General features: G+C 42.0%; 1 protein-coding gene across 1 annotated transcript in view; it reads left to right on the forward strand.

The window, feature by feature from the left end:
• Nucleotides 1–11153, forward strand: part of LOC129844887 (zinc finger protein 436-like) — a 28152-nt gene extending 16999 nt beyond the window's left edge. The window contains exon 4 of the mRNA XM_055913057.1: nucleotides 6108–11153. Within this exon, the coding sequence (XP_055769032.1) occupies nucleotides 6108–6973 (866 nt within the window). The 3' untranslated portion in view covers nucleotides 6974–11153. The remainder of the gene's footprint in view (nucleotides 1–6107) is intronic.
• Nucleotides 11154–16473: the final 5320 nt, after the last annotated feature.

Here is a 16473-nt window from a genome sequence, read left to right on the forward strand (position 1 = left end):
TCTGAGCCTTCTAGTAGTTGTTCCCCTTGCTCTGCATGGGTAGTGTTGATGATACATTTACTAGAAGAGTGAGACCAAGTTGAGATGCTGGACCAGGTGGATAAGGTATGATATAAGGCAGTTTATTAAAGTGTAAAGATATCTGAAATAGCACGGGCCCTTTCATCAAGCTCAAATGGAACTCTCTGAAAGAAGCCCAGATAACAGAGTGCATATACATTTTATACAAAGATAGAAAGTAGGTTGAGTCTGGAAGTTCTTGTCCTCTGGTTGGTCCTGATGAGTTGGGCGAGGTCCCCTTCAGGCTAGTATCACTGTCTCATTGGCTCTGAGTAGATTTCTTTGTCTTCAGAAATGTTCAGCTAAAACAGGAGATTAGGTGTGTGCGTAGATGTTCCTATTTTAATCAGTGTTTATGAAAGGTTTACGTCAGCCCTCTGTCCTTGGGTATGTGTGTGTCTCAGTTTCTGTGATATGCAGTACCAGGCACCCTTTTCTTATCAGTTTTTATGAAAAGGCCTGTGTCAGCCATCTGTCTCTGGGTGTGTGTGGGTCTCAGTATCTGCTAATGAGTTTGTGAGAAACCCTGTTTGGAAAGAAGTTAGTTATAACAATGTAATAGCAAATATGCTTGTGTTATAATAAATGATATTTATTACAGTAGCGCTGCTTCGATGGTGGCTGTAGTCGTTGTGTTGCTGGTTCGAGCCCAGGGAGGAGCGAGGAGAGGGACGGAAGCTATACTGTTACACTTGCAATACTAAAGTGCCTATAAGAACATCCAATAGTCAAAGGTTAATGAAATACAAATGGTATAGAGGGAAATAGTCCTATAATTCCTATAATAACTACAACCTAAAACTTCTTACCTGGGAATATTGAAGACTCATGTTGAAAGGAACCACCAGCTTTCATATGTTCTCATGTTCTGAGCAAGGAACTGAAACGTTAGCTTTCTTACATAGCACATATTGCACTTTTACTTTCTTCTCCAACACTTTGTTTTTGCATAATTTAAACCAAATTTAACATGTTTCATTATTTACTTGAGGCTAAATTGATTGTATTGATGTATTATATTAACTTAAAATAAGTGTTCCTTCAGTATTGTTGTAATTTTCAGTATTACAAATAAATAAATAAAAATCGGCCGATTAATCGGTATCGGCTTTTTTGGTCCTCCAATAATCGGTATCGGCGTTGAAAAATCATAATCGGTCGACCTCTAGTCTGAGCACCGATGGAGGGATTGTGCGTTCCTGGTGTAACTTGGGCAGTTGTTGCCATCCTGTACCTGTAGGTGTGATGTTCCGATGTACCGATCCTGTGCAGGTGTTTTTACACGTGGTCTGCCACTGCGAGGACGATAAGCTGTCCGTCCTGTCTCCCTGTAGCGCTGTCTTAGGCGTCTCACAGTACGGACATTGTAATTTATTGCACTGGCCACATCTGCAGTCCTCATGCCTCCTTGCAGCATGCCTAAGGCACGTTCACGCAGATGAGCAGGGACCCTGGGCATCTTTTTTTCTGTGTTTTTCAGAGTCCGTAGAAAGGCCTCTTTAGAGTCCTAAGTTTTCATAACTGTGACCTTAATTGCCTACCGTCTGTAAGCTGTTTGTGTCTTAACGACCGTTCCACAGGTGCATGTTCATTAATCGTTTTTGGTTCATTGAACAAGCATGGGAAACAGTGTTTCAACCCTTTACAATGAAGATCTGTGACATTATTTGGATTTTTACGAATATTCTTTGTAAAACAGGGTCCTGAAAAAGACCCGTAATTGTTTTTGCTGGGTTTATTTTGTATATGTTTTATGTTGAAAATTGTTTTTTTCTCAGACATAAATAAACAACTCCAGGTGAAAGACAAAGGCCAAAGCTGTAATAAAATAACAAATTAACTGGCAAAGCAGCAGAGCGAGGTCCGCATCCAGCAACGTCACGAGTCACGTTTTGCAGCTGTTTCAGTACAGCACTACAGGGAGAGGGAAATAATCCACTGGATTATTTCAATGTATGGAATCACTTATGAGTTTCTGGATTTTGGTTAAACTTCTCATTTAAAGCATCAGACTCCATAGTAATTCATCATTAGAAGCTACAGGCCTCCTTTAATGCAGCTGGTGGCCACCACAGATACTGACTTACTTTTTATTTTGACCCCCCCCACTTTGGTCAGGGACACATTATTCAATTTCAGTTAGTCACATGTCTGTGGAACTTGTTCAGTTTATGTCTGTTATTGAATCTTGTTATGTTCCAACAAATATTTACACATGTTAAGTTTGCTGAAAATAAAAGCAGTTGACAGTGAGAGGACGTTTCTTTTTTTTGCTGAGTTTAGATTGACGAGGGGGGGGAAACAATTGAATCAATTTGAGAATAATGCTGAAATGTAACAACATTTGGAAAAGGTGATGGGGTCTAAATACTTAACCTCTCTGGGATATGTGGGACGCTAGCCTCCCACCTGGCCATAAGCCAGTAAAAATGCAGAGTGCCAAATTCAACTAAAATACTATAAATATCAAACTTTCATTCAATCACACATGCAATATACCAAATTAAAGCTACACTTGTTGTGAATCCAGCCAACATGTCAGATTTCAAATAGGCTTTTCGGCGAAAGCAAACGATGCTATTATCTGAGGATAGCACCATAGTAAACAAAGAGAGAGAAGCATATTTCAACCCTGCAGGCGCGACACAAAACGCAAAAATAGAAATATAATTCATGCCTTACCTTTGACGAGCTTCTTTTGTTGGCACTCCAATATGTCCCATAAACATCACAAATGGTCCCTTTGTTCAATTAATTCCGTCGATATATATCCAAAATGTCAATTTATTTGGCACGTTTGATCCATAAAAACACCGGTTCCAACTTGCGCAACGTGACTACAAAGTATCTCAAAAGTTACCTGTAAACTTTGCCAAAACATTTCACACTTTTGTAATACAACTTTAGTTTTTTTTAAACGTAAATAATCGATAAAATTGAAGACGGGATGATCTGTGTTCAATACAGGAGGAAAACAAACTGTAGCTAGCTTTCTGGTCACACGCTTCTAACAAACAGGACACTTCGAGTGACCCTCCTTCAAGATGGCCGTACTTCTTCATTACACAAAGGAATAACCTCAACCAATTTCTAAAGACTGTTGACATCCAGTGGAAGCGGTAGGAACTGCAAGAAGGTCCCTTAGAAATCTGGATTCCCAATGAAATCTAATTGAAAAGAAAGTGACCTAAAAAAAATTAAAAAAAACTGAATGGTTTGTCCTCAGGGTTTCGCCTGCTAAATAAGTTCTGTTATACTCACAGACATGATTCAAACAGTTTTAGAAACTTCAGAGTGTTTTCCATCCAAATCAACTAATAATATGCACCTCTTATCTTCTGGGGATGAGTAGCTGGCAGTTGAATTTGGATATGCTTTTCATCCAAACGTAAAAATGCTGCCCCCTATCCTAGAGAAGTTTTTAACGAATGCACTGTGTGTGTGTGTATACTGAACCAAAATATAAACAACGATTTACAATTTATATGAGTAAGTGATTGTAAATAAATAAATGAGGCCCTAATCTATGGACTTTACATAACTGGGCAGGGGCGCAGCCATTGGTGGGCCCTGGAGGGCAATCAGAATGAGTTTTTCCCCACAAAAGGGCTTCATTACAAAGAGAAATACAACTCGGGTGGCTGGTCTCAGACGATGTGGAGGTCCTGGGCTGACGTCGTTACATGTGTTCTGTGGTTGTGAGGCCAGTTGGATGTACTGCCAAATTCTCTAAAATGACGTTGGAGGCGGCTTCTGGTAGAGAATTTAACATTCAATTATCTGGTAACAGCTCCAGTGGATATTCCTGCAGTCAGCATGCCAATTGCACGCTCCCTCAAAACTTGAGACATCTGTGGCATTGTGTTGTGTGACAGAACTGCACATTTTAGTGGCCTTTTATTCTCCCCAGCACAAGGTGCACCTGTGTAATGATCATGCTGTTTAATCAGCTTGATATGTCACACCTGTCAGGTGGATGGATTATCTTGGCAAAGAATACATTTTCACTAACAGGGATGTAAAAAATTCTGCAATCTTTTTTTTCAGCTCATGAAACATCCAACACTTTACATGTTGCGTTAATATTTTTGTTTATTGTAGTTACTCTCAGTTTTAGGAACATTTTCCCAAATATTTCACTTTATTTTTTACTTTACCCAAAATATGACATCAGCGATAGTCAAAATGTTGAAAATCTGTGAACGTCTAAATAAGAAATTGGTCCATTTAAACAGCAGGTGTCGAACCCTTTCGACAACGGGGAGATTTTACTGATGTGCTTTGTGTCTTCGATGTAAAAACAAGTTTTGGACTTCCACTTAAAATTACTTATTTACTTATTTTATGTTTAAGGAAGTGTGTACAGTTGTGGCCAAAAGTTTTGAGAATGACACAAATATGAATTTTCAGTCTGTTGCCTCAGTTTGTATGATGGCAATTTGCATATACTCCAGAATGTTATGAAGAGTGATCAGATGAATTGTAATTAATTGCAAAGTCCCTCTTTGCCATGCAAATGAACTGAATCCCCCCCAAAACTGGAAGCTTCAAAAGGAGGGTGGTGCTTGGAATCATTGTTCTTCCTCTGTCACCCATGGTTACCTGCAAGGAAACACGTGCCGTCATCATTGCTTTGCACAAAAAAGGCTTCACAGGCAAGGCTATTGCTGCCAGTAAGATTGCACCTAATCAACCCTTTATCGGATCATCAATAACTTCAAGGAGAGCGGATCAATTGTTGTGAAGAAGGCTTCAGGGCACCCAAGAAAGTCCAGCAAGCGCCAGGACCGTCTCCTGAAGTTGATTCAGCTGCGGGATCGGGGCACCACCAGTACAGAGCTTGCTCAGGAATGGCAGCAGGCAGGTGTGAGTCCTTCTGCACACAGTCTGATATTCTGCAAAAGGTACAGGGATTGGACTGCTGAGGACTGGGGTAAAGTCATTTTCTCTGATGAATCCCCTTTTCGATTGTTTGGGGCATCTGGAAAAAAGCTTGTCCGGAGAAGACAAGGTCAGCGCTTCCAACAGTCCTGTGTCATGCCAACGGTAAAGCATCCTGAGACCATTCATGTGTGGGGTTGCTTTTCAGCCAAGGGTGTGGGCTCACTCACAATGTTGCCTAAGAACACAGCCATGAATAAGGAATGCTACCAACACATCGTCCGAGAGCAACTTCTCCCAACCATCCAGGAACAGTTCGGTGGCGAACAATGCCTTTTCCAGCATGAAGGAGCACCTTGCCATAAGGCAAACGTGATAAGTGGCTCGGGCAACTAAGTGGCTCGGGGGAACAGAACATCAATATTTTGGGTCCATGGCCAGGAATCTCCCCAGACCTTAATCCCATTGAGAACTTGTGGTCAATCCTCAAGAGGCGGGTGGACAAACAAAAACCCACAAATTCTGACAAACTCCAAGCATTGATTATGCAAGAATGGGCTGCCATCAGTCAGGATGTGGCCCAGAAGTTAATTGACACCAGGGTGGATTGCAGAGGTCTTGAAAAAGAAGGGTCAACACTGCAAATATTGACTCTTTGCATCAACTTCATGTCATTGCCAATAAAAGCCTTTGACGCTTATGAAATGCTTGTAATTATACTTCAGTATTTCATAGTAACATCTGACAAAAATATCTGAAGACACTAAAGCAGCAAAATTTGTGGGAATTAATATTTGTGTCATTTTCAAAACTTTTGGCCACGACTGTAGGTCGCATTCTGTATCATACAGCTATGAAAGTTATATATTTAGAACCACCTGCTCGATTGGAATTAAGCGATATCTGTTTATTGAGTGTCCAAGAACGGTTTAGTTTTTTGTGTTCTGACTTGTAAAACAGAATGAATAAATAAGTAAGTAATGTAAACATTATCAGTAATTACCAGGAAACTCTACAACATTTGTTTTAAAATCACACCAAGATTGTTAAAACTGGCCTTAGGTTATTGCGCGATCTGATTAGGATTTACCCTCGTAGCAAGGCCTATTTACCATGTGGAGGTGTCATTCAGGTCTCTTTTTTTAAAAGCACACTGTCTTTGGCAGGAGAAAGACCAGACTCGGAGGAACCAGAGCCAGGGACGTCCAAACCAACAAGAAGACACCAGTGTTCCCACTGTGGCAAGTGTTTTAACCTGTTAGGGGATCTGAAAAAACATGAGAAAATACACACAGGTGAGAAGCCTTACCACTGCTCCCAGTGTGGAAAGGGTTTCAGCCAGCCGGGGAATCTGAAACTGCACGAGAGAATACACACAGGGGAGAAGCCTTACCACTGCTCCCATTGTGGAAAGAGTTTTAATGATTTAGGTAACCTGAAAACTCATGAGAGAATACACACAGGGGAGAAGCCTTACCACTGCTCCCATTGTGGAAAGAGTTTTAATGATTTAGGTAACCTGAAAACTCATGAGAGAATACACACAGGGGAGAAGCCTTACCACTGCTCCCAGTGTGGAAAGTGTTTCAACCAGTCAGGGGAGCTGAAAAGACACGAGAGAATGCACACAGGGGAGAAGCCTTACCACTGCTCCCAGTGTGGAAAGTGTTTCAACCAGTCAGGGGAGCTGAAACGACATGAGAGAATACACACAGGGGAGAAGCCTTACCACTGCTCCCAGTGTGGGAAGTGTTTCCACCGGTCAGAGGGGCTGAAAAGACATGACAGAATACACACAGGGGAGAAGCCTTACCAATGCTCCCAATGTGGAAAGAGTTTTAACCATAAAGGAAACCTGAACCAACACGAGAGAATACACACAGGGGAGAAGCCTTACCACTGCTCCCAGTGTGGAAATAGTTTTAACCAGAAAAGCAACCTGAACCACCACAAGAAAATACACAGAGGGGAGAAGCCTTACCACTCCTCCCAGTGTGGAAAGCGTTTTAACCATTTCGGGGGGCTGAGATAATGAGATAATACATACAGGAGAGAGAAATTACTTCTCTTAGCGTGTATATTGAAATTTCACATCTGACTGATAATGTGTTTACCTGTTTTTGCCTTATGAAATTGCTTCTTCCAATTATTGATAAACCTGTACCTGTTAAAATACTGACTGTTAGAGCTGTTAAGGCTCCATGGATTGATGATGAATTGAACATCTGTATGGTTGAAGGAGATGGGGCAAAAGGAGTGACTAATAAGTCTGGCTGGCTTACATACTGCAAATGGAGAAATGATGTGACCAAACTCAACAAAATAATAAACTTTATTATGAATCCAAGATCAATGATATAAAGAATGATGGAAACAAACTTGTAAAAAAACAGAATGAAAGAAAAGCAGTGCAAGTATTGAATGTTGTAAAGTTAGTGTGGGAGAGGTGGAAAAATTGTTATCGATCAATAATGACAAACCTCCTGGCATTGACAACTGAGATGGAAAGCTACTGAGGATGGTAGCTGACTCTATAGCCACTCCTATCTATCATATTTTTAATATGAGCCTAGAGGAAAGTCTTTGTCCTCAGGCCTGGAGGGAAGCCAAAGTAATTCCACTACCCAAGAGTGGTAAAGCGGCCTTTACTGGTTCTAACAGCAGACCTATGATCTTGTTGCCTGCTCTTACATTTACATTACATTTAAGTCATTTAGCAGACGCTCTTATCCAGAGCGACTTACAAATTGGTGCATTCACCTTATGATATCCAGTGGAACAACCACTTTACAATAGTGCATCTAACTCTTTTAAGGGGGAGGGGGGGTTAGAAGGATTACTTTATCCTATCCTAGGTATTCCTTAAAGAGGTGGAGTTTCAGGTGTCTCCGGAAGGTGGTGATTGACTCCGCTGACCTGGCGTCGTGAGGGAGTTTGTTCCACCATTGGGGTGCCAGAGCAGCGAACAGTTTTGACTGGGCTGAGCGGGAACTGTACTTCCTCAGAGGTAGGGAGGCGAGCGGGCCAGAGGTGGATGAACGCAGTGCCCTTGTTTGGGTGTAGGGCCTGATCAGAGCCTGAAGGTACGGAGGTGCCGTTCCCCTCACAGCTCCGTAGGCAAGCACCATGGTCTTGTAGCGGATGCGAGCTTCAACTGGAAGCCAGTGGAGAGAGCGGAGGAGCGGGGTGACGTGAGAGAACTTGGGAAGGTTGAACACCAGACGGGCTGCGGCGTTCTGGATGAGTTGTAGGGGTTTAATGGCACAGGCAGGGAGCCCAGCCAACAGCGAGTTGCAGTAATCCAGACGGGAGATGACAAGTGCCTGGATTAGGACCTGCGCCGCTTCCTGTGTGAGGCAGGGTCGTACTCTGCGAATGTTGTAGAGCATGAACCTACAGGAACGGGTCACCGCCTTGATGTTAGTTGAGAACGACAGGGTGTTGTCCAGGATCACGCCAAGGTTCTTAGCACTCTGGGAGGAGGACACAATGGAGTTGTCAACCGTGATGGCGAGATCATGGAACGGGCAGTCCTTCCCCGGGAGGAAGAGCAGCTCCATCTTGCCGAGGTTCAGCTTGAGGTGGTGATCCGTCATCCACACTGATATGTCTGCCAGACATGCAGAGATGCGATTCGCCACCTGATTATCAGAGGGGGGAAAGGAGAAGATTAATTGTGTGTCGTCTGCATAGCAATGATAGGAGAGACCATGTGAGGATATGACAGAGCCAAGTGACTTGGTGTATAGCGAGAATAGGAGAGGGCCTAGAACAGAGCCCTGGGGGACACCAGTGGTGAGAGCACGTGGTGCGGAGACAGATTCTCGCCACGCCACCTGGTAGGAGCGACCTGTCAGGTAGGACGCAATCCAAGCGTGGGCCGCGCCGGAGATGCCCAGCTCGGAGAGGGTGGAGAGGAGGATCTGATGGTTCACAGTATCAAAGGCAGCCGATAGGTCTAGAAGGATGAGAGCAGAGGAGAGAGAGTTAGCTTTAGCAGTGCGGAGCGCCTCCGTGACACAGAGAAGAGCAGTCTCAGTTGAATGACTAGTCTTGAAACCTGACTGATTTGGATCAAGAAGGTCATTCTGAGAGAGATAGCAGGAGAGCTGGCCAAGGACGGCACGTTCAAGAGTTTTGGAGAGAAAAAAAAGAAGGGATACTGGTCTGTAGTTGTTGACATCGGAGGGATCGAGTGTAGGTTTTTTCAGAAGGGGTGCAACTCTCGCTCTCTTGAAGACGGAAGGGACGTAGCCAGCGGTCAAGGATGAGTTGATGAGCGAGGTGAGGTAAGGGAGAAGGTCTCCGGAAATGGTCTGGAGAAGAGAGGGGATAGGGTCAAGCGGGCAGGTTGTTGGGCGGCCGGCCGTCACAAGACGCGAGATTTCATCTGGAGAGAGAGGGAAGAAAGAGGTCAAAGCACAGGGTAGGGCAGTGTGAGCAGAACCAGCGGTGTCGTTTGACTTAGCAAACGAGGATCGGATGTCGTCGACCTTCTTTTCAAAATGGTTGACGAAGTCATCCGCAGAGAGGGAGGAGGATTCAGGAGGGAGGAGAAGGTGGCAAAGAGCTTCCTAGGGTTAGAGGCAGATGCTTGGAATTTAGAGTGGTAGAAAGTGGCTTTAGCAGCAGAGACAGAAGAGGAGAATGTAGAGAGGAGGGAGTGAAAGGATGCCAGGTCCGCAGGGAGGCGAGTTTTCCTCCATTTCCGCTCGGCTGCCCGGAGCCCTGTTCTCTTAGTAAACTGTTGGAAAAAATTGTGTTTGACCAAATACAATGCTATTTCTCTGTAAACAAATTAACAACAGACTTTCAGCATGCTTATAGAGAAGGACACTCAACATGTACTGACTGACACAAATGACTGATGATTGGTTGAGAGAAATTGATAATAACAAGATTGTGGGAGCTGTACTGTTAGATTTCAGTGCAGCCTTTGATATTATTGACCATAACCTGTTGTTGAAAAAACGTATATGCTGTGGCTTTTCAACCTCTGCCTCTATCTAGTAGAACTCTGAGGTTTTTAATGGAAGCTTCTCTAATGTCAAACATGTAAAGTGTGGTGTACTGCAGGGCAGCTCTCTAGGCCCTCTACTCTTTTCTATTTTTACCAAAGACCTGCCACTGGCATTAAACAAAGCATGTGTGTCCATGTATGCTGATGATTCAACCATATAAGCATCAGCAACCACAGCTAATGAAGTCTCTGAAACCCTTAACAAAGAGTTGCAGTCTGTTTTGGAATGGGTGGCCAGTAATAAACTGGTCCTGAACATCTCTAAAACTAAGAGCATTGTATTTGGTACAAATAATTCCTTAAGTTCTAGACCTCAGCTGAATCTGGTAATGAATTGTGTGACTGTTGAACAAGTTGAGGAGACTAAATTACTTGGCATTACCTTAGATTGTAAACTGTCATGGTCAAAACATATAGATTCAATGGTTGTGAAGATGGGGAGAGTTCTAGCCATAATAAAGACTCTTCCCCTCATTGCTATCATGTCAGACTGGAAGAGAGACTGGAACATAGTATCAACAGGAACTCTTAGTTCCCTTTATCCATCTGTTAACTAAAATATAATTTCAACACGCAGACATCTGACTTTGTACAGTTGAACTTTTCATGCACTTGCAAGGTGTCAACCACGGATTCTTAATCTCAAGCTAAAGCAACACATGAATCATTGTACTTTTGTCATCACAGGTGTTCCTATAATGTACAGATATCATCCAAGGTCTTACAAGTCAATTTACACACAGCTCTGACACACACACTTATCCCACCAGACATGCCACCGGGGGTCTTTTCACAGTCCCCAAGTTTCCAGAACAAATTCAAGAAAGCGTACAGTATTATATAGGACCCTTATTGCATGGAACTTCCTTCCATCTCATATTGCTCAAATAAACAGCAAACCTGGTTTCAAAAAACAGATCAAGCAACACCTCACGGCACAACCCCTCTCCCCAATTTGACCTAGATAGTTTGTGTGTATGCATTGATATGTAGGCTACGTGTGCCTTTTACAAAATGTATGTAGTTCTGTCCTTGAGCTGTTCTTGTCTATTGATGTGCTGTATTATGTGTCATGTTTTGTGTGGACCCCAGGAAGAGTAGCTGCTGCTTTTGCAACAGCTAATGGGGATCCTAATAAAATACCAAACTCTGTTATTCTCTCTGAGCTCAGAAATAAAGAATCTTGGTTTGACTTGGACTCCAGCAGATCCTTATTTTATAATATCCACCACAACTCTCCCACGGATTGCTGTTTATCATTGTCTTAATGAAGAGTTCTTTGTTTTACTTTCCAATAAACATTGTTTCCACATCAAAATAAAAAACATCTTTAACATAATGAACCTTCACTATCTTCATCCCTAAACTAGCAACATTAACTATTGTCTATTGTTATTCTCAGTAACCTTCCTGGCCATATGAAATCCTAGCTAAATACAATGTTCTCTACCAGTTTTCATGTCTTTGGTTATGCAAATGTTTGTTTATTTAATTATATTTCTCATTGAGATTAATATTTTTTAAATTCTGTATGGGTCACGCATTGCTTTGGTCATATGTTCCCTTATGGGTCAATGGTTTTAATTAGAATATAGCAACAATGCTCTCTCCTCAATCACTTACAGTTTCTTTGGAAAGTATTCAGACCCCTTGACTTTTTCCCATTTTGTTATGTTACAGCCTTATTAAAAAATGTATTAAATGAAACAATTTCCTCAGCAATCTACACACAATACGCATTACTTCCCACTGGTTGAATAAACGTTGTTTCCACGTCATATTAAGTTAAAAAACATCTTGAACATTGATGAACCTTCAAAGGAAAGGGTAAAAATGATCTGTTTAGGTTGTTTGTAAAACATATGTTTTGAAAGACACCTCGGGGTCCAGGTTGTTAGTTATTTTGTGTACATATAGTTCCCCTGTGTGCAAGAGCCCCCCTAGATTCACATCTTCTTGACGTTTAACATTCCCAGCCAAGGGGTGAGACAGAGGGAGAGAGATTTAAATTCATTGAAAGTAAATTACATTTTATTTCAAACCTTTTATTTTATTCAAAAACTTTAGTACAGTCATTTAAACATACATATTACAATTATTAAAGTTTACTATGTAATATTAAATACAAAATTATGTCACTAATGTTTTGTTACTAAAGAACTTTATATAAATCATACATGTTATTATTACATGTAGCAACACCACATGACAACAACATGGTGGCAACACAACATAACAACAACATGGTAGCAACACAACATGGTAGCAAAACAACATGGTACCAACACAACATGGTAGCATCACAACATGGTAGCAACACAACATGACAACAACATGGTAGCAGGACAACATGGTAGCAGCACCACATGACAACAACATGGTCCTAACACAACATGGTTGCAACACCACATAACAACAACATGGCAGCAACACAACATGGTAGCAACACCACATAACAACAACATGGTAGAAGCACCACATAACACCAACAAGGTGGAAAAACCTCATGACAACAACATGGTAGCGACACCACATAACAACAACATGGTAGCGACACCACATAACAACAACATGGTAGCAACACCACATAACAACAACATGGTAGCGACACCACATGACAACAACATGGTAGCAACACAACATGGTAGAAACACAACATGGTAGAAACACCACATGACAACAACATGGTAGCAACACAACATGGTAGCAGAACCACATGACAACAACATGGTCCTAACACAACATGGTAGCAACACAACATAACAACAACATGGTAGCAACACAACATGGTAGCAACACCACATAACAACAACATGGTAGCAACACAACATGGTAGAAGCACCACATGACACCAACATGGTAGCGACACCACATAACAACAACATGGTAGCAACACCACATAACAACAACATGGTAGCAACACAACATGACAACAACATGGTAGCAACACAACATGGTAGCAACACAACATGGTAGCAACACAACATGGTAGCAACACCACATGACAACAACATGGTAGAAACACCACATGACAACAACATGGTAGCAACACCACATGACAAACAACATGGTAGCAACACCACATGACAAAAACATGGTAGCAACACCACATGACAACAACGTTGTAGCAACACAACATGACAACAACATGGTAGCAACAGAACATTAAAACAACATGGTAGCAACACCACATAACAACAACATGGTAGCAACACCACATAACAACAACATGGTAGCAACACCACATAACAACATGGTAGCAATACAACATGGCGGAAACACAACATGGCGTAAACACAACATGGTAGCAACACCACATGACAACAACATGGTAGCAACACAACATGGTAGCAACACCACATGACAACAACATGGTAGCAACACAACATGGTAGCAACACAACATGGTACCAACACAACATGGTAAAAACACCACATAACACCAACATGGTACCAACACCACATAACAACAACATGGTAGCAACACAACATGACAACAACATGGTAGCAACACAACATGGTACCAACACAACATGGTAAAAACACCACATAACACCAACATGGTACCAACACCACATAACAACAACATGGTAGCAACACAACATGGCAGCAACATGGTAGCAACACAACATGGTAGCAACACCACATAACAACAACATGGTAGCAACACAACATGACAACAACATGGTAGCAACACAACATGGTAGCAACACAACATGGTAAAAACACCACATAACACCAACATGGTACCAACACCACATGACAACATGGTAGCAACACAACATGGTAGCAACACCACATGACAACAACATGGCAGCAACACAACATGGTACAAACATTATTTGGCACAGACCAGAGCACAAAGGCAAGAAGGTAGAGACAACAATACATCACGCAAAGCAGCCACAACTGTCAGTAAGAGTGTCCATGATTGAGTCCTTGAATGAAGAGATGGAGATAAAACTGTCCAGTTTGAGTGTTTCTTGCAACTTGTTCCCGTCGCTAGCTGCAGCGAACTGAAAAGAGGAGCGACCCAGGAATGTGTGTGCTTTGGGGACCTTTAACAGAATGTGACTGGCAGAACGGGTGTTGTATGTGGAGGATGAGGGCTACAGTAGATATCTTAGATAGGGGTGAGTGAGGCCTAAGAGGGTTTTATAAATAAGCATTAAACCAGTGGATCTTGCGACTGGTATACAGAGATGACCAGTTTACAGAGGAGTATAGAGTGCAGTGAGGTGTCCTATAAGGAGCATTGGTGGCAAATCTGATGGCCGAATAGTAAAGAGCATCTTGCCGCTCAATGTATCCTACCATGACTATATCCAACTCTATTCCATGTGCTGCCACTATCATGTATCCTACCATGACTATATCCAACTCTACTCCATGTGCTGCCACTATCATGTATCCTACCATGACTATATCCAACCCTACTCCATGTGTTGCCACTATCATGTATCCTACCATGACTATATCCAACTCTACTCCATGTGCTGCCACTATCATGTATCCTACCATGACTATATCCAACTCTACTCCATGTGCTGCCACTATCATGTATCCTACCATGACTATATCCAACCCAGCTCTATGTGTTGACACTATCATGTATCCTACCATGACTATATCCAACCCAGCTCCATGTGTTGACACTATCATGTATCCTACTTGGCTGAAGCTTTGATCCAGTGGAAGAGGTATTGAGGAGCAGGTAGGTTAAAGGTCACTTCAGGATACAGCTGTTACTCTACACTATCCCTAGATAATCCAGTAATGAGAGAAAATGTATAGAATATTTAGGGCCCTATAACATCTCTATCTATATATAACATCTGTATCAAATCCATTGTCTTTTCTTTTTTTAACCTAATTCCATTTTCTCCGTTTTTCCAGGTTTCACATTTGTCCCTGTTTTTCTGTTTTTCTCTCTAAATCACACTGTTAAAAGAAAAACAACAACATTGGATGTTCTAAGTCCACAACAATACTTAAACCACATCAGGAGACCACTTTTGAAGTCTGAGAAAAATCTAAGAAATGTTCATTTTTGTGTGTAGATACCCTTTAATGTTAGTGGCACCAGCAAGAGCCTTGCTTGGTTAGTGGTGTCTCTGTAGCACACATGTGATTGCAGAGTTTTCTGAACAAATCACAACAGGATTGATGCAAATAATCATGATATCATTCTGCCAGGTAGGCATAGACTACTTTGTAGTTAACATTTAATTGACAAGGTTTTTGGGAAAGCTTTTCCATCAAACAGAAGATGGTTGTCATTAGCATAATCGCTCAACAGCTAAACATAGTGGTAGACAAATGCACTCAGACGGGCATTTCAGGGCTTTTTCCTCTTCAGAAAGTTGAAGGAAAATACAAATCACTTAGGCTAATTTAGACGACTTGCAGGCAGTGGGTTCAGAATAACTATGACATAAAAATGAAAACTCTTTAATCTGTCACCTAATCCTACCTAATGGGCAGGTCAGCCCTGGAGTAAAGTATTGGCTGTAAGAAGTAAGAGAAAACACAACACCTGTTTATTTTTATTTTTATTAGCTCTCATGACATTGCTTGCAAGAATAAACATTGTAATTAATATTTTTCCAATCTGCGTTACCCACTCCAGTCAGCAGATGGCGATTTGGGTGGTGCAGTGGTCTAGGGCACTGCATCGCAGTGCTAGCTGCGCCACCAGAGTCTCTGGGTTCGCGCCCAGGCTGGGCTGGGTTCGCGCCCAGGCTCTGTCGCAGCCGGCCGCAACCGGGAGGTCCGTGGGGCGACGCACAATTGGCATAGCGTCGTCCGGGTTAGGGAGGGTTTGGCCGGTAGGGATATCCTTGTCTCAGTATGTAAAATGTAATAAAATGTATGCACTCTACTGTAAGTCGCCCTGGATAAGAGCGTCTGCTAAATGACTAAAATGTAAAAAAAAAAAAAAAAATGTAAATTTGAGTCTTTCAGGTGATGCTGCTTGCGTGACGTATAATCTAGTGGACGGAACTGGAGGCTTCTTCAACAGCGACAAAAGGCTTCTGATTCAACCAACGTGGTGATTTGCTAGCGAACCTAAAACCGAAACATTGAAGCGCTTTAGACCAATCTTGTGTATTTTACTCTTAGTGTTTTGAATATAATTCTGTTTACTTGTCTACTAGTTCATTTAAACGTAATTTGCTTGTTAAATTAGCAAATGTGGTACATTGATAATGCACTAGGCTAATCGACCGGAGCATGAGTTCACTAAGCTCGACGGAGAAAGAAGCTCTGGTGAAAGGAGAGGAAGAAGCTTTCAGGATGAAAAAGGAGGAAGAGGAGGCTATCACACTGACAGAAGAGGATGATATTACAGTGAAAGATGAAGATGGGAAAGAGGTTGTCAAAGTGGAAGAGGAGGAGGTAGAAGCTTTCAGAATCAAAAAGGAGGAAGATGCCATAACATTGAAAGAAGAGAATGTAGTGAAAGAAGAGGAAGAACCTTTTAGAGTAAAAGAGGAAGAGGAGGCTATCTCA

The sequence above is a fragment of the Salvelinus fontinalis genome, unplaced genomic scaffold (assembly GCF_029448725.1).
Source record: "Salvelinus fontinalis isolate EN_2023a unplaced genomic scaffold, ASM2944872v1 scaffold_0246, whole genome shotgun sequence".
Classification (NCBI taxonomy): Eukaryota; Metazoa; Chordata; class Actinopteri; order Salmoniformes; family Salmonidae; genus Salvelinus; species Salvelinus fontinalis.